The sequence below is a fragment of the Aedes albopictus genome, chromosome 2 (assembly GCF_035046485.1).
Source record: "Aedes albopictus strain Foshan chromosome 2, AalbF5, whole genome shotgun sequence".
NCBI lineage: Eukaryota > Metazoa > Arthropoda > Insecta > Diptera > Culicidae > Aedes > Aedes albopictus.
The window spans coordinates 299,606,418-299,631,513 of record NC_085137.1 but is presented as its reverse complement, the minus strand read 5'-3'; the positions used below and the strand labels follow the sequence as shown (position 1 = coordinate 299,631,513).

Below are 25,096 nucleotides of genomic sequence, written 5' to 3'. Positions count from 1 at the left end.
CCGAAAGTTGTAAATGTGAAATTGAATCAAATCCATGCGTGTCGTACCACCACTGCGGTTGATCACCAAACGGATCAGGTGTCGGAATGCACCAAATTAGAATTTTAGGAAGTAGCAGCTGCACGAGGAGCCGCTGCGGGTGTAAGTAACATCACAATATCGTATCAACCGTATTTACAGTGTATTACACTGTGACGTTTGATCATTTTTTCAATTCAACAAATTTCGAATGAGCGGGGTACAAGTTAAAAAGTGTCTTATTAAAGAGTGATGAATACGCGGGGTTTGACAGTACATCAAATAGCAGCTTTTTTGATAACTTCTTCTTCTTCTTTGTAGCTCGACGTTCGCATTGGAACTTGGCCTGCCTCTCTTCTACTTAGTGTTCTTTGGAGCACATCCACAGTTAATAATTGAAGGGTTTTCTTTGCCCGCCATTGCATGAATTTGTATATTGTGAGGCAAGTTCAATGATACACTATGTTCAGGAAGTCGAGAAAATGTTCCCGACCGGAACGGGAATCAAACCCACCGTTTCCGGATTGGCGATTCATAGCCTTAACCACTAGGCCAACTGGAGACCCTTTTTTGATAACACGATGATCGATTCGTAAGAACATAGCCTCAGACCATATTTTAGACAACCGGTAGTGTCCCGAAACTAGTTCTGGGTGTCCCACTGGAAGTGGTCAAATGTAAAAGTGATTTGTACCCATGCATAAGATAAATCAAATCGTGGTTTTTTTAGGTAACCTGATGTACGTTAGCAATGATATTGCCTCAGACTATATTTGGGAGACCCGGTGGTGCTCCGGAACCTGTTCCGGAAAGTAACCAAATGTACCATGCTACACATCACATGACGGCTTTTGATGCTTCGCCGGAACTACTAATCTAATCTAATCTAATCTAGTGCTTGCACAGCCAGTATTGAAAAGCATCCTGGAAATACCGAAATTACTTCTGGTATTTTCTTGTCATCATTAATATTTGCAGCATATCAGGTATGATGTGATACAAATATTAAAACAACCAGGCCCACTGTGCAGACTAATGGTTTCAAAGATAACTCAAAATATTGTGGCAATCAGATTATCCACGTATGAATAACAAGGTTGACACAAGTTTTCGAATTGGAGGAATGATGAAACGGGGACAACCGTACCAACCGTTTCGTTATCAGGGGAATGAGGATTAGGTACAAGATCGTTGGGAGTTGTGAAGCTAAGAAGGTTAATACGCACTCCATTGGTATGCCTACTCCTGGGATGGAACACAGGTATTTGATCTGTGTCCGGGCTCGAAAGCCTAGGCTTAAGCGCCATTACTCGCTCTCTGAAACGATAATAAAATAGCATTACAGATCCCCCCTCATACAACCCTTACATTTTTTAAATATCCAATAAGTTTATGAAAAAATAAACAAAATAAATTAGATAGATCTCCCCCCATTCTAGATGGAGAAAGTTATGAGGTCAACTTTGAGTACTCAGAAGCTGAAATCACTTGAAAATATGAAAAAATGGATTACATTGAAATGGATTTTAAACACTGTTCCAGTTTTGGTTATATTTAACTAGCTAACCCGACGTGGCTAGCCACGTTTGCTAGGGAAAGATTGTATGAAGTATAAATAGTATAAAGAAGAGTTCCAGAGATTTCTAGAATGTTCAGCTATTTCTGTAAAATTCTCGAAAACATTCCAGAATCTCTCTTCAAAATGCTTCTTACTAATGCTACTTTACTAATCTCCAGAAAGTTCTCGAAGTTTAATAAATTTTGATGTTCCAGAACTTTTAAGAAGGTTAATTTTATATTTTTTCATGAACGCTCGCCAACTCCTCAAACATTCTCGGCATTAAAAATATGTTCCAGGAAATTCCAAAAGATTCGTTTTCTTATTCTTTTTGCTGTTTTTAACGTTTCAGCAGCTTTTTGAAAGTTCCAGGTATTCAAAGCAGCTTGATATTCCAGAATATTCTAGAGGATTTTTCTGTTTTTTTGGAACGTTCAGTAGCTTCCAGAAATATCTCAAAAAATTTATGAACTTTGTTTCAGAACGTTTCTTTTTTTTTCTGGAACGTTCACAAACTTCCTGACACTTTTTTGTTAACCCTTCAGTGCGCGCGCTGTTGTAAAAAGTACAACACTGCCAAAAAACTCGCTTTTCGTATACAGCGCGAGCGCGGTGCAGTTTCGGTTGTTTCATGGCACGCGTCCTGGAAGGTTAAATATAAACAAAAATGCAAAAGGTTCTTAGTCTTGTTTTGAGACGTCCAGTAACATCTCGAAATGTCTTAGAATCTTAAGAATTTTGATGATCTAAAACATACCCGTAGATTATTATTCTTCTTTGTTAATCCCAAAGGTCCTTCATTCTTTCTTGAACGATTAACAACTTCCAGAAAGTTCTCGAAATTAGAAAACAAAATGTGTAACAGAACATTCCATAAGGTTCGTTCTTCTTATTTTGGTAACTTACAGAAAGTTTTCCGTATTTGAGAAAGTGTGATATTCCAGAATATCTCAGATTATTGTTTTACTTTTGGAGCATTCAGTTACTTCCAGGAGGTTTCTGGAAATTTTATAGATTTTTATGTTCCAGAACATTCGAGAAGGTTTTTTTTTGCTTGTTTCCTAACTTCCATAAAGTTTTCTAAATTTTATTAGGTTTGATGTGAAGAACATTCTAGAAGGTTCTTTTCTAAAAAGTTTAAAAAACTTAGAAGTGGTCATTAGAAGAGGAAGTTCTCAGTTAATAACTGTGGTAGCGCTCATAGACAGAAGCTCATAGCTGAGAAGCAGTTTTTCCCAGTTGAGATGTTACTCCAAAAAAAAGATGTTCCATAATGCTACAGAAGGTTCTTGCCCTTCTTTTGAAGCGTCCAGAAACTTCAAGGAGATTCTCGAAACTTTAAGAAGTTCAATACTCCAGAACATTCTAGAACGTTCTTTTTCCTTTTTTTCTGGAACCTTCAGCAACTTCCAGAAAATTCTTGGAATCTATAGAATATTGATGTTGTAGAACATTCCAGAAGGTTCTTCTTATTATTTCTGGAAAGTTAAAACACATCCAGAAAGTTCTCGTTATTTTTATAAATTTAATACAACTATGGTGAAACATTTCAACGAAACATTTCAAAGCGTTACGGACAGACAGACAGACAACGCTGGGCTTTTATATATATGATTATATAATAAAAATTAATATGTATGAAACTAGCAAAATATCAACATAAATTTTAAATTACATTTGTTGCACATCATCATTAAGTGCAAAAAATATGATAAAAGGAACATTCTCACCGAGTATCAACGATGAATAGCCGCGACATCCAACACAACTTTTTGGTTTTGCATAAGGAACTCCAATAGTGAACATCAGTTTTGTTACGGGCTGCCAAAAGTACCCCCATGGTTTGCCTTTAAAATTATTCAATTTGTGCACATTTTCTTTTTCACGAAAATCTTCGGTCGAATGAAATTTAGCTAGGCCCGAACGCATATCATTTGTAACTTTTTGCAGCAAACAAACACTCGCGAGTCGCGATCCTAACAATGACGCACAATCATTTGCATCTTCCGGATGGATCACTGCTGCGAGAGACACACAATTAACCCAAAAACAGAGGTACAATATTCACTCGCGATTCATAAAAACGTCACGTCAAAATGAAAACTTCACGGATACACGACAGAAAATGACTAATTTTCATTTCCTAAACACTTTTAACTAACCGAATGGTACCAAGCCTTTTCACTTCAGCCGATTCGAAAATCACACGGAAACGAGAAAACGCGTGACAGAAAATTTTAAAGCAGCCGCCCACGCGCACGGCTTGCTGCGATCTCTTTGATGCTTCGCCGGAACTACGAAAGTAAATAAAATCAATGCAAGCGATAAATATGTGTAAGAGAACAAAATCTTGACATATTATTGCTAATTTAGAGAAAACTTACCGTTTTACGGTAGAACAAAAAGCTACCGCAGCTGTCAGACTACTGATTTTCACTGAGGTATCATCTATCTACCCTAGCGATGCCTTGGATAGCCTTGGATACGACGCCGATGATCATTGTTTGTTGTTGGTTTTCAATTCAATACACCTTGCAAGCATGCTTCGATTTGGCCTTGAGTTTCAATGATAGGATGATTTTCAAGCCTGCGGTAGGACTTTGACAGCTACGGTAGAACTCGGCGGCTACCGCAGAGTGGAAATTTTTCTAAAAATCCGCAATATACGAATCAAAATAAAATCTACTTTCGCGACTACATTTACCCGCAGTCACAGATACGCGCGAGACAGTCGCCTAAGAAAACAGACCTGTTTTCAAATTTTCCATCACAGCGCTCTTTGATAATTCTTGAAAAAAGCTCGCCACATGGCCGGGTGATATGATGACTGCTGCGACTGCACGTGGCATTTGCTCTGCGATTAAGTTTTGTCCATCATTGAAGGCCTTGGAAAGTAGTCGCCATAATAGTGTTTTTCTTGCAACGCACAATATTAAACCCACATACAAACAGACGTCTTACTATACTCACTACGTTCTTGTTTTTAACGGTCAATAAAATATAACATAGAATGTGCAGAAAAAACTTTATCGAAGTCCGCAAAGTGATCTGTGAATGTGTAAAAAGAAATATCTTAGCTTGTTAGTATCGTCTTGATATTGATCAGCTCCCAATGTTAGTGATGGTACTCAAGCAGTCAACTGAGAAATCTGATATTATTCAGCTCTGCTTTTACACTGAACACATCGTCGGAGTATGTGCCATCAATAAGTTTTAAGTCAATTCAATGATGGCTTTGAGAAAATGCTTGCTTTTCTTAAAAAATATCAGGATTCAGGAACACTTTTACTTACGTCGACGGAAAGATCGTGAGAACATATACGACGAGAAAGGCACTATCACCTCTAGGTGGATTAATTTGGGTTTTTGTATGAAAAATCATGTTTTTCACGAAAGTTGGACGATTTTCGAAGAATTTGCCCACATTTAGGCGTTTAATGCGGGTCCTTTTATAGAACATTAAACGCCTATAAGTAGGCAATTTTTTGTTAAAATCGTCTTACTTTCGTGAAAAACATGATTTTCGTACAAAAACAGTATGTTACCAGTATGTTAAGTCAAGTACTTATAGGTAACTTCAATATGCTTAAGACCTAGCTTAGGACAGAAAAATCTACTTCTTGCGTGCCTTAACATCTTTTACGAGCGCATAGAAATTAGACTCAAAATTGAAAAAAAATTGGAGGCCTTGAATAAGTTTTACACCACCTATATACCGTAAAATGGGGTAACTTTGATAGTTTTTCAGCGAATTTTCTCAATATTTTTACATGTAACAGTATTTCCCCAAGTTTTATATTTTTAAAGCAAGTACTGGGGTAGCAGTTATCACTTGCAATTGAAAGATTTGATAATCTGAAATATTTTGGATAACTTTTAGTTTTTCATATAACCGGAAATCAGATTTTCATTTTGGGGTACCGTAAAACGGGGTATCATTGATCAGCGGGGTAACATTGATCGGCTTGACCGACCTGATGAAATGTTCAAACAAGCATTTTACATTGAATCAGTTTCTGCTATCAAATGATATATCATAATCTGCTATTATTCTGCTATCGAATGACATGTAATGGATGATAATTGAATTTCATAAACATTGAAATAAATCGATTTTTCCGTAAGTGTGTTTCGTAACGCAATGAGATACATTGTCAAAAAATCATGCATGGCATGAATACTAGATACAATATGATGTTTGAAATCACTATCTTACTTCAATATGATATCCTAGAGTTGGATTTAAACACCGAAACTTTTATGAGAATACTATTTTTCAATAAAATATACGATTTATTATAAGTAGACTATCAATTCAATCAAATTCCTTAAGCAATTGCCTACCTTTAGGCGTTATTCGTGGTTTGGAGGATTTTAATCCTAGAATAACTCAAAAAGTGCATAACTTGTAAGAATTTGGACAACATATTCGAAATCAGCGACCCCGAATTTAGTAAGTAAGGGTATTTCCAACACAAACGAACATTGATCACTGACATGATCAATGTTACCCCAAATCAACAAAATCAAAAATTAGATTAAAAAATCTATTTAAACATATTTTAAAGTTTTACAATACTTTTTCGAGTAGCTTAATACATACTCAGAGGGCCAGTACATGTTTTAAAAATATAAAACATGTAATGCTTGCTTTAACAAGAGAATTATTCAAGAAAGATCGAAGATTCTGATCAATGTTACCCCGGATTACGGTAACTTTGATAATGCCCTAGAAACACATCAAATCTCACAAAATAATCACAGATTGAAATCTTAGGAGTATGAAAATGATAAGAGAAGGCTTGTGTGATATATTAGATAGATTTTTTATGTCAAAACATTGAAATTTTACTAAATTCTACATATAAAAATGAGTTTGTGGAGTATTGAGTGCAAAACACAATAAATTTAGCTATCAAAAATCATTATCTTTGTAATGATAAATGCTTAACAGTACATCAACATACAATTACATGCTATTCATGGTTAATTTTCTTTTTTTGAGTACCGTAAAACGGGGTATCATTGATCAGCGGGGTAACATTGATCGGCTTGACCAACCTCATGAAATGTTCAAACAAGCATTTTACATTGAATCAGTTTCTTCTATCGAATGGTATATCGTAAAATGCTATCATTTAGCTATTAAATGACATGCAATTCATGAAAATTGAATTTCATAAACATTGAAATAAATCGATTTTTCCATAACTGTGTTTCGTAACGCAGTGAGATATATTGTCAAACATTCATACATGGCATGAATACTAGATACAATATGAGGTTGGAAATCATTGTATTACTTCGATATTATATCCTAGAGTTGGATTTGATAACCGAATCTTTTATGAAAATGCTCTTTTTCAATTAAATATACGATTTATTAAAAGTAGGCTATCAATTCAATCAAATTCCTTAAGCCATTGCCTACTTTTAGGCGTTTTTCTCGGTTTGGAGGATTTTAATCCCAAAATAACTCAAAAAGTATATAACTTGTAAGAATTTGGACATCATATTCGAAATCAGCGACCCCGAATTTAGTAAGCAAGGGTACTTTCAACACAAACGAACGTTGATAACTGACATGATCAATGTTACCCCAAATCAACAAAATAAAAAATTAGATTAAAAAGTCTATTTAAACATGTTTTAAAGTTTCACAATACTTTTTCGAGTAGCTTAGCACATACTCAGAGGGCCAGTACTTGTTTTAAAAATATAAAACATGTAACGTTTGTTTTAACAAGAGAATTATTCAAGAAAAATCCAAAATTCTGATCAATGTTACCCCGGATTACGGTAGTTTTTAATATTTTATTAACAAATTTTGAACAACACATATTTATCTACATGAAATTACTAGGGCATTGCATACTTTTAGACGTTTATCAATGTATGGAGATTAGTATCTCAATTTACAAAATTGCTTCCATTTCGTAAAAAACACACTTCGTTAAGAGATTCAAAGCCAGATTTGGAATCTACTATGATGAATCTATCGAGAATAAAAGTCCATTCATTGAAAAAATAGTTTTAACGAAGTCGTATAGCAGATTGTTTGAAGGGGTTGATAAATGACAAAAATATCAACAATTTTTATTTTTTGTCCAAAAAGCTGTATATAAACTAGATTTTAATGAAAATTCGTCTAAGATGAACTTTAATATGTATAGAATTGATTAACGTTTACCTTTTTCTTAACTAGTTGAAGGAATCATAGTTATAAGATAAATTACACAATGCCTGCCGCACTATCAAAGTTACCCGCATTATCAAAGATACCCCGTTTTACGGTACTTCCTAACCCCCAGGCCTGACGTAATATACAGTAATACATAGAAACAACCACTTTTCAGATGAATTCATTTGTATTCCAACTAACGGGGCCTTGCTAAAAGGAAGGTTATGCAATTTTTACCCCTCCTGACCCAGACGTCCACCGGAATAAAACTGTCCTTGTGGCTCCAATTTTTGTGGCTCCCAGCATAATTGAAACTACAACTAATAGTGAAGTGAACTTCAAAATTTCATTGAAAAATATTGATGTTTGCGTCTTTGGCCGCGGTTTGAAATTTTGTTGTAAGCCCCGTAGCCTACGGGTTAATGCATAAGTGTACAGAAACAAGTCATGGTTCTATTTTTCAAAAGTACCGTAATCCGGGGTAACATTGATCAGAATTTTCGATCTTTCTTGAATAATTCTTTTGTTAAAGCAAACGTTACATGTTTTATATTTTTAAAACAGGTACTGGCCCCCTGAGTATGTGTTAAGCTACTCGAAAAAGTATTATAAAACTTTAAATCATGTTTAAATAGGCTTTTTAATCTAATTTTTGATTTTGTTGATTTGGGTAACATTGATCATGTCAGAGATCAATATTCGTTTGTGTTGAAAATACCCTTACCGTAATCTGGGGGGAAGTTGATCACTTTTCCTCTATTCTTTTGAATAAAATCAAGTACAATGCACATGACGTCCAAACAAATATTTTTAAAACATTTGAAAACTTTCAATCCGGGGTGAAGTTGATCAACCAATGACATAACATTCTAAGAATGGTAAATTATTGAATAAACTAAATTTGATGATGCTGAATCCGAATAAGTTTTTAAAATTCTTACAACTGGTGTAATTTGTAAGTTAAAAATAAAAGTTTAGTAAGTTACAGAATGACCCACATTAAACGCCTAAAGGTATGCAATTGCCTTAAAAAACGTCTTACTTTCGCAAAAATATGCTTTTTTCAAATAAAACTTATATGTTAACATCAAATTTAACACAAAGCTATGTTCAATAAGCCTACCATGAATAAATAAAAGTGTTTTGTGAGTCATCCGATGTACAAGGCGTTGCTGGGAGCCGATTTTTTTTAAAGGCAGTCTTTTCACCGAGTTTCAATACGCATCCAAAAAAGTAGGTATTTTTATGTAAAATATGTCACAATTGCCATAAAAATTTTCAAAAATTCTTCAAATATATTCACACGATCGATTTACATCAAAAGTATTTCCATTGAAACAGAATTGAGGCGTCCTAAGCGGTTGAAGGACGTGGACCCCATTGTGATCAACTTCACCCCACTGATCAACTACCCCCCAGATTACGGTACTTACTAAGTTCGGGGTCGCTGATTTCGTATATGTTGTTCAAATTATTTCAAGTTTCAAGTTCGAGTTTATTTTTCAAAAATACCGTTTATATTCCTCCAAAATTACCAAAATAATCCAAAATAATAGTAATGAAGAAATAATGAATCGTAAACCGTGTGTTTTTCACGGCGGGCAGGAAAGGTACGGGGCGAAATAGACACCCATCGGGGCACAATGGACACCCCCGCATATTTTATGATAACTCTTTGATTACATCGACCAGTTAAGTAATTTGCCTACAGAGATCAATACCACAGATATAATACTCCATCTTAGTCGAGTTTACATAACATCAAAGTAAATTAAATAAACTTTAGGTTAAAATAATCGGATTGATATTTTCCACTCTCTAAAACGCCTAACAGTATGCAATGTGCGTACATCCATTTGTAATTGCCATTTGTAATTTCGCCCCGAATCGACGACAACAATTAAATTGCTACTTTAAGTAAATTCTGATCAAAAATAAAATACTTTATACATTGCCAAACCTGAATAACGACATACTCACATAATGTAAGTTCTTCCTTCGGAAGGGAAGTAAAGCGTGGGTCCCGAGATAAACTAGCCTAGGGTTAAAAAACTCGTTAACACAGACAAAAAAAGTCAACGGTTTTGGTAAAAACAGGGGTGTCCATTTCGCCCCGGGTGTCCATTATGCCCCTAATCCCCCCACGAGTGTTTGAGTGTGTCCACCATAAAAACAAGTGAATTGTAACCTTATCTACATGTACTTGAGCAATGGATGAAATATTTTATGTTTGATCAGAATTTGGGGGAGGGGTCGTCTTACATGTTTAGGACATGTTTAAGAAACACACTATTTTGACTGTGTAAACAATGAATCGGCGATATTGCGGAGATTCCACCTGTTTAGGCTCCTGCGCGCAAATTAGTTGCGTGGATTTTTCTTGCGTGGGCCCACAGATATAAAACCAAACCGCGTCCTGGTGAATATTTTACGCTGTTGTTAGGTACACATTTGGTGATAGTTTTGCATTATAAACAAACATTTATAACCCACCTACGCTGAAAATGAGCCTAATTATTTATGTGTCGGAATCTATAAATCTTCACAACGGGCAATAATCGGTAAAGAATTACTTTACACTTGTTTGCGTGCAAAATCACCAATCAATTCTTGAGAAAATTTGATTCCTTTGAAAAAATTTGATTTTGAGTCTTGTATTTAAAAATTTATTAAATTTTTACATTTGAGATTAATTTTGCCCAAAGTGCGCTTTCGGGGTGAAAAAATTACAAGTGCCGGGGCTGAATTGAACCCATGACCATCCACTCATGAAGTGAACGTGTGACCACTACACCACGGGCCCCAGTTAATTCTTAAATGTTGTAGGCTCAATATGTTTGAAAGCTGTGTACAAGCATTCGCAGCAATCCATCAAATTGAATTGCTACCAAGCATAGGTCAGCGACACATTATCTTCCACGATTTTCAGAATGTAACGGTAACTTCGATGGTCATAGTGGTGATTGCGCTTCCGGATTGTTCCCTGATCCAAAGGCTGTATCAATGAAGTGGTATTTGGCTTTAGAAAGAGAATCTCTACGATTGGACAAGTCAATGTTGTACGATGAGAAGGCGCGTTATCTAGTATCAATAATGCTTTGAAGCCAATATTTTGATCATTGGAATATTTTTTTCAGCTCTGGAATAAATGAATTATTCAACCAATCCTCGAATAGTTCTTTCGTCATCCATCTCTTCTTGTTGCTTCGATAAATGTACTGACAAATGATTTTCCAACATGATTAATGACCAAAGGCTGCATCAAGCACGATCCCGCGGAATTGGAGCAACATTGAATCAAAAATCTGTTGTTTTTTTGCCAGTTTTGGTACCTGGCATGGTCTTTATTTGTTCGGGAATGTACGACCTCTGCGGCGTTTTCTTGTTGTAAAACAGTTTCATCTCATCACAGTCGGACATGATGAAGACAAAAATCACCACATTTTTGCAACTTCAACCTGCCAAGGGAACGCTATGGCAGATTACACATATGCGGATGTCATTTGTCCGTGCCATCTTACATTGTGTAGTCCATACCGCTTTACTTTATACATAAAGTAAAATTCCAGAGCTTTCTCTTGGATAATGATATAGCCAAACGGAAAACCTATACAAACAGTATAGTCTATTCCAGTGTCGGAAATTGTCAAATTACGGTCGTCTGCAGCGACGCCCAGTTTTTATTTTGATAGTCGTCATGACAAGTCGAGCGGCATTAATGTATGCTCCCAAAATTCTTTTGACTCGCTGTCTGCCGAGCTTCAACCACCTACTTATACTCAAAATTTCAATTTCAACTGATTCGTTTTAATTAAGCACGATGCAGATTCAAAAAAATGCAGTTTTGCATCACTCGCCAAAAGTAAATGTAATGCATTGAATTAAGGTAACATATCGGTATTTGCATGCTTAATAAGTCAATTCCAAATGGAGATATTCATATTCGAATTAATCGACATGAAGTTCAGCTGAACTGAATTTCATCTACAGTGGATGACACCACAAGACGCCGCTTTCATTGTCTCGTCGCTTCTTTGTCATGTTCATTCTCGACTTCGTGTTTATGGATAACTGTGTTTGTTTATTTGTGTTCGTTTTCGCACTAAGGACCGATTTCTTCACCTCGGCTTAACTCGTAAGCCAGGCTTACCCATATAGGTAAACCTGGCTTAACGCCTAAGCCAGGGTGAAGAAATCGACCCTAACCGAACATCATTGTGCTGATTTTTTTCGACACTGGTCTATTTACGCATTAAGCGCATTTTTGGTGTCTGAAAAAACCGGTTTACGCAATCACCGAAGCTTGGAGATTGTTAAAGGTGCTGTTAGGGCCGATTTCTTCACCCTGGCTTAAGCGTTAAACCAGGTTTAACTATTTGGGTAAGCCTGGCTTAGTGGTTAAGCCGAGGTGAAGAAATTAGTGCATATTTTCCCATATGTTATCCTTTTGTTTGATGATTGACCGAATGCTTAACTAGTCACATTGAACTTCTGTGCGACTGTGGATTGTGACAAACCTGTGGCAAAATTTCGAAACGAGTCTGCCGAAGCCACCACCTTTCTAAGTTAATCAGGATTCTGAGCTATGAGATTTTTTCAGATCCTCATTCAAAACCTGTGATCGTTTAAAGATCTATAAAGAATAGACGGTTTATTATGTAATCCTATTCATGGCGTAGGTAATACATAATTTGCAGCAAATTATACTTTAATCTATATAATTGTCGTAATCGTGGCGTTGCGTAGCCAGCGTTACATAAGGTACCAGAAAATTAAATAACAATTTACAACTTTTATTTTTTTGCAAAACACGCCATTCTGACTCGAACTTCAACGCAATTGCCCACCCACAATAACTAGCGTGCTTTTATCCGTTGTTTCTCCATTCATTAACATAATTATATAGTCCCTTAGCGGCAATGAATGTGCCTGCCAATGGAATTGTAGAGCATTGAATCACATCCTTGACAAATGCTTTGAATACAAAGTCTCTGCTGCTATTTACCACTCTCGGTTCTGCTGGTGTGATGTGATGATGTTATGGTGTTCACGCCAGCCTTGCAGAATGCCACAACGAAGTTATAAAGTCTGTTCCATACCGGGGCCCACCAAGGCGCTTATTAATTTTGTGAATCCTCGCGAAAAATCTGCACTAGCATCAAGTGTGCAATTGAAATTATGCCCATTCATGTCTTCTGAACTAAATATTTTAAATTGGAAAGAAAGCTCCCCTGAATGGAATGCTCTCATTCTCGTATGTGTGAGTATGCGCTGTGGAATGCTGACTCTGAATGCATACCTTGATGGTGCCTTCTATGGCTCGAATGGAAAATCTTGCTGATGAGAAATGGTTTCGAGAATTGAAAGGCCGACTGCCTGTGGAATGGGGAACAGGGGGAGGGAATATCTGGGTCCTTGGTGTATTTTAATTTGACTTGCGGAATTTTTACGAAACGAACAGTCGAAGAACGTGCACACATTCCATTTCCCCGCGGCACCACAGCTTCATTCCTATAACGGTTTCCGTCTCACCGAGAAGCCGGAGATAAGTTCAATGAACAAAATACATTCTATGGTGGATAATTTTGAGATTTCATTTCAGTACATAGTTGGACCCATGATAACTTCCAAGTTGTGCCGTTTGTTTACGTATGATACTAAAAGTTCGAAGTCCCCCACATAGTGATTTCACATGATAAAAATAACTCAATATTCTTAAAAAAAAATGTCGATTGGTTCGGTTTAGCAGATCCATTAGACCATTAGAGTGTGAAGTTTATGTATGTTCTTCTGCATATTTCCGTATGTATCTGTATCGGGGTATTATTAGCACATTGTCAATATATTTTTCCTAATGATTCTTGGAAATGAGGCTTTGGGCATCACGCATGTTCTAATTACATACATGTCCAACATGTGTTTTTCACCCTACACTTCTTTGTTGTTCTTTGAATGCCCACCACATAAGTTTGCGATCTGTCAAGTGAACCAGTTCTTGAGCATAGAACGTACCCAGCACAAATTACAACGATTGCACTGTGTGCTTCTCTCACAGTATACGCTTGTCATTCGCGTGCGATTCGTCTTTATCAGCTTTGTCTGTCGACGTAATTTAATTCACTCTAACAGCTTGCTCCATAATACCTCACCACTTGCGCTAATTATCAACATTCTCCATTCTGAGTCAGTTGTCAGTTTAAACCTGACCTTGATCGTGAGTTGATCGCCCGCACGGTTCGTCTACGACTTGTGACGTTTACGAATATAATTAATTAGTGTTTATAATGTTGAAATACTTGTTTTTGTCTTTAGTTTATGTTTCGGTTGTTTCCGGAGGTATGTAAAATTTTATGGTTGATCCAAATTGCATGTAGCGCTTAATGATTGTGATTAAAATTGTGTCTAAGTTTGCAGGATATACCTGCAAAGCAATGCAACGCATGACAAAGCTCCACTGTTTCTACAATCGAAAGGATCAATATACACTTTGTTGGAACCCCGTGGACCTTATTTCCAGCTTAAAAATGGTGAACACATTTCCGTCGGATGTGCCAGTGCAAAAAATAAAATTTCGGAAAGTATGTGACTGCAGATTACATACTTTTTTTTCGGTTAATTGATAAGCTCATCTTTCAGTAAATGAATCTCTCGGCGACGTATCATGCGTTGATAATCAACAGTTTGAATACAAAGGTCGTAGCTTGCAGTACACTCAGCTGAACTGTACGTCGTCGATTTCAAGCTCAATAAAGGCTCAAAACCGCCCATGTGCAGCAGGTCTGGGAAGGTGGTACGATTTTGGCTTTGAGGTGCTTGGAGCTCCATTTATCAGATATTTTCAGTCGTGCTACAATTTGGATAAATCGTCAGTAGTCTACAGTGAACATGACATTCTGGGAGCTTCGATCGAAAGTAAGAAAGATTTGGAATTCTTTCCAAGAATGGTGAATCGCAGCTTTTACACACATTTTCAGAGGCTCAAATCAACAACGATAGACCTTCGTTCAAGGTCGGAGGCCTGAAGGTAAAGGCACGCTTGTCTACTGTATATACGCAAAACTCACAACGTGCCAGACTGGCAGATTTGCTAGGCTCCGAAGAGCTTGCCAAGCAGTACATCTCGTCGTCATCATTTTTCGCCAAAGGTCATCTTACGCCGGACGGTGATGCAGTGCTTAACAGTTGGGCAGGAGCAACGTACTTCTACATCAATGTAGCACCGGAGTGGCAGGTGTGTGTCTAGAGAGTTTATTCATGTGAATAATTTCAAGTCAAGTGTAATGTTTTCCAAGTTGTAATATCTAAGTCATAGATAATCTATTAATTTTATCCCGTTTCCATCCAGATAATAAACACCGGCAATTGGGTTCGCATCGAAAACGCTGCCCGTAAGGTTGCGGCCCAGTTGAACGATACCGTGAAAGTGTTCACCGGAGTCTATGACGTTCTGACCCTCCCCGATGTCAATGGTCGACCGGTTCCAATCACTCTCGCCGAAGACGACCAGGTGGAGGCCCCGAAATGGCTCTGGAAGATTTTACATCATTCCGCTTCGAACTCGGCAATTGCATTCGCCACACTGAACAATCCATTCGCCACAAGTGGGGACCAACTGTGCAGCAACATCTGCACCCAGTACGGGTGGGCCCAGCAGGAGTTTCAGGATTTACGACGAGGCTACACCATCTGTTGCACCGTACGGGATCTTCGCAAAGCGATTCCGTTCATTCCGACGAAGGCAGACGCTGCCAACATTCTTCGATTTAATTAAATTGTTCTCGTCTGGTTTGGAGCGTGTTGGAAGGTGTTGTGTTTTCGGATGCAGAACCAAAATATTGGTAGATTAAATGAATAAACGGGTGGATTCGTTCCCAGCAAATAATCTACGTATTGGAAAATATACGTAGGTACATTTGATGAAACAGACAGTGCCAAAGATCGCCATACAAGAAAAAGGTGCAAACATGCGAAAATAAAATTCAATGAATATTCATCCGAACAAATACCGTGTCTGCGTTTGGCGTTTTCGTAGCCAGGTTAGTGGAGTGGTCAGTAGGTTCTTAACAGCACTTGTCGAAAATTGGATTATTCCATCGCAAATATTTCCACCTCTATCGGCATAACCCTTTCGAAGCGGATGCAAAAACTTGAAAATCTTTTATGGAAAAATAAGAGATGCATAAGCTGGACACCAACTACCACGTTGGCTACAATTGAGCTTGCATTAGATAGTTGGGCAGTATCTGTCCAGTACCATGGCTCCGTTTTTATCTGTATGCCATCAGAGCAAACAGAAAATATGCAGAGAATCCTACAACTGTTTTACTATTATACAAGAAATATATCAATACTTTTAACGCAGGGGCTTCCAACCTTTCGAAGATGGAGATTCCCATAAAGAATTTTCAACCAAGTTGTAGTCCAATGAGAAGTTTCAGAAATGATGGTTCAATTGATGTGGAATCGACTAATAATTTGCCAACAAAACTGACGGCCTAAGTTACTCTACAATTCACAATCTCGCCTGGATCTGTTCCGTGCAATCGGTAATGATTCTCAGGCGAATGGAAATGACTAAATAATTTATTGTCAGTATTTGTAATTATTGTCAGTATAAGACTCAACTTTCCGGGCCTAGACCAGATACATGATCCCGCCTGTTGGTCAGAGCCACAACAGGCGATTGGAGTGGGCATTCAAGCCCTCTTTTGGTCCCGAGTCGTAGGGCGTTAAACGTGGAGAGCCTGCGGAATGCCAGTGACCTAAAACCTGGGAATATGTGGGGCAAACATACATTTATAACGACGATTTACATGTCAGTGTGTCTAGGGTGGCGTTGATCGGGCGAGTAGTGGTGTTATCTTGTGTGCGTTGCATTTTTAAAAGAGAAGTTTCTACTGCAAAATAATACAACGATCGTGCTCAAGAACGATGTCGACGTTCATTGGACCCAGCCCTGTCGTCCTCCTTAGTCACGGTTAGTCGACGACTAAGGGGCTTTATTTTTAAGTCAAAAAAGATTTTTCTCAAAATAACCATGTAAAATGGTTAATGTGATTTTTACCACCATCCACGTGGTGCACATCTTTCAAAAAAAATCACTTCACTTCATTTCACGACCACCCCCTCAGGTAGCAAAATTTAATAAAACGTTATTTTTGACTATTTTGGGTGTTCAGTGTTAACGCCCTGACCGTACCAGATTGAGTGTAAATGTGATTTGGCAATAGTCGGTACCCACGACCACCCCCTCAGGTGGCAAAATTTAATAAAACGTTATTTTTGACTATTTTGGGTGTTCAGTGTTAACGCCCTGACCGTACCAGATTGAGTGTAAATGGGATTTGGCAAAAGTCGGTACCCACGACCACCCCCTCAGGTGGCAAAATTTAATAAAACGTTATTTTTGACTATTTTGGGTGTTCAGTGTTAACGCCCTGACCGTACCAGATTGAGTGTAAATGGGATTTGGCAATAGTCGGTACCCACGACCACCCCCTCAGGTGGCAAAATTTAATAAAACGTTATTTTTGACTATTTTGGGTGTTCAGTGTTAACGCCCTGACCGTACCAGATTGAGTGTAAATGGGATTTGGCAATAGTCGGTACCCACGACCACCCCCTCAGGTAGCAAAATTTAATAAAACGTTATTTTTGACTATTTTGGGTGTTCAGTGTTAACGCCCTGACCGTACCAGATTGAGTGTAAATGGGATTTGGCAATAGTCGGTACCCACGACCACCCCCTCAGGTGGCAAAATTTAATAAAACGTTATTTTTGACTATTTTGGGTGTTCAGTGTTAACGCCCTGACCGTACCAGATTGAGTGTAAATGGGATTTGGCAATAGTCGGTACCCACGACCACCCCCTCAGGTGGCAAAATTTAATAAAACGTTATTTTTGACCATTTTGGTTGTACACTGTTGACGCCCTGACCGTACCAGATTGAGTGTAAATGGGATTTGGCAATAGTCGGTACCCACGACCACCCCCTCAGGTGGCAAAATTTAATAAAACGTTATTTTTGACTATTTTGGGTGTTCAGTGTTAACGCCCTGACCGTACCAGATTGAGTGTAAATGGGATTTGGCAATAGTCGGTACCCACGACCACCCCCTCAGGTGGCAAAATTTAATAAAACGTTATTTTTGACTATTTTGGGTGTTCAGTGTTAACGCCCTGACCGTACCAGATTGAGTGTAAATGGGATTTGGCAATAGTCGGTACCCACGACCACCCCCTCAGGTGGCAAAATTTAATAAAACGTTATTTTTGACCATTTTGGTTGTACACTGTTGACGCCCTGACCGTACCAGATTGAGTGTAAATGGGATTTGGCAAAAGTCGGTACCCACGACCACCCCCTCAGGTAGCAAAAAATAATAAAACGTCATTTGAGAGCATTTTGGGCAATTCAAATTGACAAAAAAATTTGATCAGCCCTGTCGTCCTCCTTAGTCACGGTTAGTCGACGACTAAGGGGCTTTATTTTTAAGTCAAAAAAGATTTTTCTCAAAATAACCATGTAAAATGGTTAATGTGATTTTTACCACCATCCACGTGGTGCACATCTTTCAAAAAAAATCACTTCTCTTCACTTCACGACCACCCCCTCAGGTAGCAAAATTTAATAAAACGTTATTTTTGACTATTTTGGGTGTTCAGTGTTAACGCCCTGACCGTACCAGATTGAGTGTAAATGGGATTTGGCAATAGTCGGTACCCACGACCACCCCCTCAGGTGGCAAAATTTAATAAAACGTTATTTTTGACTATTTTGGGTGTTCAGTGTTAACGCCCTGACCGTACCAGATTGAGTGTAAATGGGATTTGGCAATAGTCGGTACCCACGACCACCCCCTCAGGTGGCAAAATTTAATAAAACGTTATTTTTGACTATTTTGGGTGTTCAGTGTTAACGCCCTGACCGTACCAGATTGAGTGTAAATGGGATTTGGCAATAGTCGGTACCCACGACCACCCCCTCAGGTAGCAAAATTTAATAAAACGTTATTTTTGACTATTTTGGGTGTTCAGTGTTAACGCCCTGACCGTACCAGATTGAGTGTAAATGGGATTTGGCAATAGTCGGTACCCACGACCACCCCCTCAGGTGGCAAAATTTAATAAAACGTTATTTTTGACTATTTTGGGTGTTCAGTGTTAACGCCCTGACCGTACCAGATTGAGTGTAAATGGGATTTGGCAAAAGTCGGTACCCACGACCACCCCCTCAGGTGGCAAAATTTAATAAAACGTTATTTTTGACTATTTTGGGTGTTCAGTGTTAACGCCCTGACCGTACCAGATTGAGTGTAAATGGGATTTGGCAATAGTCGGTACCCACGACCACCCCCTCAGGTGGCAAAATTTAATAAAACGTTATTTTTGACTATTTTGGGTGTTCAGTGTTAACGCCCTGACCGTACCAGATTGAGTGTAAATGGGATTTGGCAATAGTCGGTACCCACGACCACCCCCTCAGGTAGCAAAATTTAATAAAACGTTATTTTTGACTATTTTGGGTGTTCAGTGTTAACGCCCTGACCGTACCAGATTGAGTGTAAATGGGATTTGGCAATAGTCGGTACCCACGACCACCCCCTCAGGTGGCAAAATTTAATAAAACGTTATTTTTGACTATTTTGGGTGTTCAGTGTTAACGCCCTGACCGTACCAGATTGAGTGTAAATGGGATTTGGCAATAGTCGGTACCCACGACCACCCCCTCAGGTGGCAAAATTTAATAAAACGTTATTTTTGACCATTTTGGTTGTACACTGTTGACGCCCTGACCGTACCAGATTGAGTGTAAATGGGATTTGGCAAAAGTCGGTACCCACGACCACCCCCTCAGGTAGCAAAAAATAATAAAACGTCATTTGAGAGCATTTTGGGCAATTCAAATTGACAAAAAAATTTGATCAGCCCTGTCGTCCTCCTTAGTCACGGTTAGTCGACGACTAAGGGGCTTTATTTTTAAGTCAAAAAAGATTTTTCTCAAAATAACCATGTAAAATGGTTAATGTGATTTTTACCACCATCCACGTGGTGCACATCTTTCAAAAAAAATCACTTCACTTCACTTCACGACCACCCCCTCAGGTAGCAAAATTTAATAAAACGTTATTTTTGACTATTTTGGGTGTTCAGTGTTAACGCCCTGACCGTACCAGATTGAGTGTAAATGGGATTTGGCAATAGTCGGTACCCACGACCACCCCCTCAGGTGGCAAAATTTAATAAAACGTTATTTTTGACTATTTTGGGTGTTCAGTGTTAACGCCCTGACCGTACCAGATTGAGTGTAAATGGGATTTGGCAAAAGTCGGTACCCACGACCACCCCCTCAGGTGGCAAAATTTAATAAAACGTTATTTTTGACTATTTTGGGTGTTCAGTGTTAACGCCCTGACCGTACCAGATTGAGTGTAAATGGGATTTGGCAATAGTCGGTACCCACGACCACCCCCTCAGGTAGCAAAATTTAATAAAACGTTATTTTTGACTATTTTGGGTGTTCAGTGTTAACGCCCTGACCGTACCAGATTGAGTGTAAATGGGATTTGGCAAAAGTCGGTACCCACGACCACCCCCTCAGGTGGCAAAATTTAATAAAACGTTATTTTTGACTATTTTGGGTGTTCAGTGTTAACGCCCTGACCGTACCAGATTGAGTGTAAATGGGATTTGGCAAAAGTCGGTACCCACGACCACCCCCTCAGGTGGCAAAATTTAATAAAACGTTATTTTTGACTATTTTGGGTGTTCAGTGTTAACGCCCTGACCGTACCAGATTGAGTGTAAATGGGATTTGGCAATAGTCGGTACCCACGACCACCCCCTCAGGTGGCAAAATTTAATAAAACGTTATTTTTGACTATTTTGGGTGTTCAGTGTTAACGCCCTGACCGTACCAGATTGAGTGTAAATGGGATTTGGCAAAAGTCGGTACCCACGACCACCCCCTCAGGTGGCAAAATTTAATAAAACGTTATTTTTGACTATTTTGGGTGTTCAGTGTTAACGCCCTGACCGTACCAGATTGAGTGTAAATGGGATTTGGCAATAGTCGGTACCCACGACCACCCCCTCAGGTGGCAAAATTTAATAAAACGTTATTTTTGACTATTTTGGGTGTTCAGTGTTAACGCCCTGACCGTACCAGATTGAGTGTAAATGGGATTTGGCAATAGTCGGTACCCACGACCACCCCCTCAGGTAGCAAAATTTAATAAAACGTTATTTTTGACTATTTTGGGTGTTCAGTGTTAACGCCCTGACCGTACCAGATTGAGTGTAAATGGGATTTGGCAATAGTCGGTACCCACGACCACCCCCTCAGGTGGCAAAATTTAATAAAACGTTATTTTTGACTATTTTGGGTGTTCAGTGTTAACGCCCTGACCGTACCAGATTGAGTGTAAATGGGATTTGGCAATAGTCGGTACCCACGACCACCCCCTCAGGTGGCAAAATTTAATAAAACGTTATTTTTGACTATTTTGGGTGTTCAGTGTTAACGCCCTGACCGTACCAGATTGAGTGTAAATGGGATTTGGCAATAGTCGGTACCCACGACCACCCCCTCAGGTAGCAAAATTTAATAAAACGTTATTTTTGACTATTTTGGGTGTTCAGTGTTAACGCCCTGACCGTACCAGATTGAGTGTAAATGGGATTTGGCAATAGTCGGTACCCACGACCACCCCCTCAGGTGGCAAAATTTAATAAAACGTTATTTTTGACTATTTTGGGTGTTCAGTGTTAACGCCCTGACCGTACCAGATTGAGTGTAAATGGGATTTGGCAATAGTCGGTACCCACGACCACCCCCTCAGGTGGCAAAATTTAATAAAACGTTATTTTTGACTATTTTGGGTGTTCAGTGTTAACGCCCTGACCGTACCAGATTGAGTGTAAATGGGATTTGGCAATAGTCGGTACCCACGACCACCCCCTCAGGTAGCAAAATTTAATAAAACGTTATTTTTGACTATTTTGGGTGTTCAGTGTTAACGCCCTGACCGTACCAGATTGAGTGTAAATGGGATTTGGCAATAGTCGGTACCCACGACCACCCCCTCAGGTGGCAAAATTTAATAAAACGTTATTTTTGACTATTTTGGGTGTTCAGTGTTAACGCCCTGACCGTACCAGATTGAGTGTAAATGGGATTTGGCAATAGTCGGTACCCACGACCACCCCCTCAGGTGGCAAAATTTAATAAAACGTTATTTTTGACTATTTTGGTTGTACACTGTTGACGCCCTGACCGTACCAGATTGAGTGTAAATGGGATTTGGCAAAAGTCGGTACCCACGACCACCCCCTCAGGTGGCAAAATTTAATAAAACGTTATTTTTGACTATTTTGGGTGTTCAGTGTTAACGCCCTGACCGTACCAGATTGAGTGTAAATGGGATTTGGCAAAAGTCGGTACCCACGACCACCCCCTCAGGTGGCAAAATTTAATAAAACGTTATTTTTGACTATTTTGGGTGTTCAGTGTTAACGCCCTGACCGTACCAGATTGAGTGTAAATGGGATTTGGCAAAAGTCGGTACCCACGACCACCCCCTCAGGTGGCAAAATTTAATAAAACGTTATTTTTGACTATTTTGGGTGTTCAGTGTTAACGCCCTGACCGTACCAGATTGAGTGTAAATGGGATTTGGCAATAGTCGGTACCCACGACCACCCCCTCAGGTGGCAAAATTTAATAAAACGTTATTTTTGACTATTTTGGGTGTTCAGTGTTAACGCCCTGACCGTACCAGATTGAGTGTAAATGGGATTTGGCAATAGTCGGTACCCACGACCACCCCCTCAGGTAGCAAAATTTAATAAAACGTTATTTTTGACTATTTTGGGTGTTCAGTGTTAACGCCCTGACCGTACCAGATTGAGTGTAAATGGGATTTGGCAATAGTCGGTACCCACGACCACCCCCTCAGGTGGCAAAATTTAATAAAACGTTATTTTTGACTATTTTGGGTGTTCAGTGTTAACGCCCTGACCGTACCAGATTGAGTGTAAATGGGATTTGGCAAAAGTCGGTACCCACGACCACCCCCTCAGGTAGCAAAAAATAATAAAACGTCATTTGAGAGCATTTTGGGCAATTCAAATTGACAAAAAAATTTGTGGACCCTAGGTAGATGTAGAAGGCACATCTCTTAGTGATTAGAAGTTTTTTTAATAAAGAAGCTTTAACTCGGTACGAACCTTGACACGTTACTGTACAATGAAATCGTCAAATTGATGAACAAATTCGACAAAAAGAAAAGAACAATGATACAAAAGGCGCTTTATATTAAGAGCGATGCCAATGTAGAGATGAACAAGCTGATGACTTTATCCTTGATGTCAAACTTCTGCCAGAAAACTGTGGTTTTGGAGTTTAGGTGCGATGAAGGTTTAAATCATAGGCGATAGTTGGTTTTAAGAACTTATGATAAAAAAAAGAATGCGTGAACGTTCACTTGAATAGTAAGGCATCTCAAGAGGATACAGAACGGATTATCATTGCCCGGGAGCAGATGGCACGTAGTTCGTTGCGGATGGAGTAAACACGTGATACAGTGAGTGCTGAAGAAAGGCCCAACGTACATAACCGTCATGAGAACTTGGGATCATCGTAATGGAAGGACACAAGCGTATCCGTACCGTTCGTAGTCGTTGTGACCAGGATTGTTACAGCTATCGCAACAGGAGTCGATCAAGATTCTTGACAGCGATAGAGGAGTAGCAATACCTAGAGCATTTTATGCAGTTATTGTAAGGTCAGAAGTCGCGTGCGAAACAATTGCCTAAAACTTTCAACGAAGAAATCCTTATCCGATATCAAAAGGTTAGGACAACCCAACAACATAAGCGATTCTGAAGAGGATTTGGAGTTCATGTCCATAACTGCTAGAGCACAGATAAATGAACCAGTATTTATGAATACGAAAATCAATCGATATGGAGATCGACAGCGGACAAGGTGAACAAATACCTAGCAAACATGTTCATAAATTGCCTCCTAAACTCTGCAGCGAAGTTTATCTGTAGTTGACGAAGCCATATTTAACAACTAAAGAACATTTTAATGTAAATGAAAAGGACTAAAAGGTTAAGTGATTGAGGATACAAAATTAAAGAAGGTATCCCAAGAAACAGAACAAGCTGAATAACAGTTTCTGAAGCTAAAATTTGTTTAAGAGTAGTTTATTACACTCTTGTACAGCAAAAATGTTTGTTGGGATAAAGGTATATTTAGCAAATATTTTTCTGTATCTGAGAGTATGAAGTACCTACCCAAGTATTCATCGAACACTATTATTCGCTTTGCGTGCTAATACTAGGCTATTGTAGAACCGGCGTGCACCACTATATTGGCTGTATAATAGCCCCTAGACATAAAAGGCGAAATATAGTGCTAATGGTTACTTGGATAGAAGTGTCTATGCGGGAAACTGCACCGATTTTAAGACAAAGTTATTGATCATTTTGATTCACTGGAAAGAAGTGGAATAATTGCTGTCGTGACCGGAGGATATCTCGATCCAGCCCGTAGTGAGGGAACTCTCAGAAACCTCACTACGAGCCGGCTATTCCCGCCGGTGTTTTCAAGCGACGCTCTGTCGAAGAGGGCGGCACCACCCGCTTGCTCATCGTCGGAGCGGACTGATGCTGTCCGCGTTCCACTGCTGGAGTGCTGCCGCTGCTGCGTCCATTCGTCGTCACTATCGTCAATCAACTGACTGGCAGCGTGATGTGCGCATCTTCTATAGCCTACAATCACAAATATTTTCCCTCCAATTTTTGACAATCGCTCTGCGCGAGTAGCATTGGGCGATTTCGCTACGAAGTAGTAGGGATGTCTATTTTAATATCAACAATATTTTATTTTCTTGTGTACCAATATCTAATCCTACAATTGCGTCTATCCAAGTCAGCGAATGGGCTCCTCCAGAATACTGCAGTAGTAAAAACGGCAACGATTTTTTGTCACTAGCTGTTCAAACATGTTTGGAAATTCTGGGTGTCCGGCCATATGGCCGAATGTTGTTTGACCGAATGCCATTTAGCCGAATTCTGCCTAGACAACCAGTAATCGTATAAGCTGATGCATAAGATGATAAAGTGGAGGCCATATGCGTGCATGCCTCGCGTGTAAAATGTACGCATATCGCCTCCACTTTAACGTCCTATTCAACATTTTATACGATCACTGGTTGACTGGGTGATCAAAAGAATTTGGAAGCATGAGCATGAGCAAACTCTGGATAACATTCTAGCAACCAATATGACCAACAGATATATTTCCTTCGTTTATCATAGGCTTCTAGT

At 39.0% G+C, this 25,096-nt stretch overlaps 1 protein-coding gene and 1 long non-coding RNA gene across 2 annotated transcripts; both read left to right on the top strand.

The window, feature by feature from the left end:
* Positions 1-13,816: 13,816 nt before the first annotated feature.
* LOC109430636 (uncharacterized) lies at positions 13,817-15,890 on the top strand. Its single transcript, XM_019706729.3, has 5 exons — positions 13,817-14,093; positions 14,165-14,335; positions 14,394-14,669; positions 14,732-14,988; positions 15,103-15,890. The coding sequence occupies exons 1-5, from the start codon at positions 14,042-14,044 to the stop codon at positions 15,526-15,528; spliced, it is 1,182 nt and encodes a 393-aa protein (XP_019562274.3). The 5' UTR covers positions 13,817-14,041; the 3' UTR covers positions 15,529-15,890.
* An 824-nt stretch (positions 15,891-16,714) lies between these two features.
* LOC134288181 (uncharacterized) lies at positions 16,715-22,823 on the top strand. The gene is made up of 3 exons (XR_009997799.1): positions 16,715-16,888; positions 17,013-18,376; positions 18,501-22,823. It is a non-coding gene; the product is annotated as an uncharacterized LOC134288181 (long non-coding RNA).
* The last annotated feature ends 2,273 nt before the right edge of the window (positions 22,824-25,096 follow it).

Bases quoted from the DNA above. Each gene is read 5' to 3' on its own strand.
- LOC109430636 (XM_019706729.3), top strand. From the start codon at position 14,042: ATGTTGAAATACTTGTTTTTGTCTTTAGTTTATGTTTCGGTTGTTTCC. The intron at 14,094-14,164 runs GTATGTAAAATT...ATTGTGTCTAAG, and splicing joins TGTTTCGGTTGTTTCCGGAG to TTTGCAGGATATACCTGCAA. The intron at 14,670-14,731 runs GTAAGAAAGATT...ACACATTTTCAG, and splicing joins TCTGGGAGCTTCGATCGAAA to AGGCTCAAATCAACAACGAT.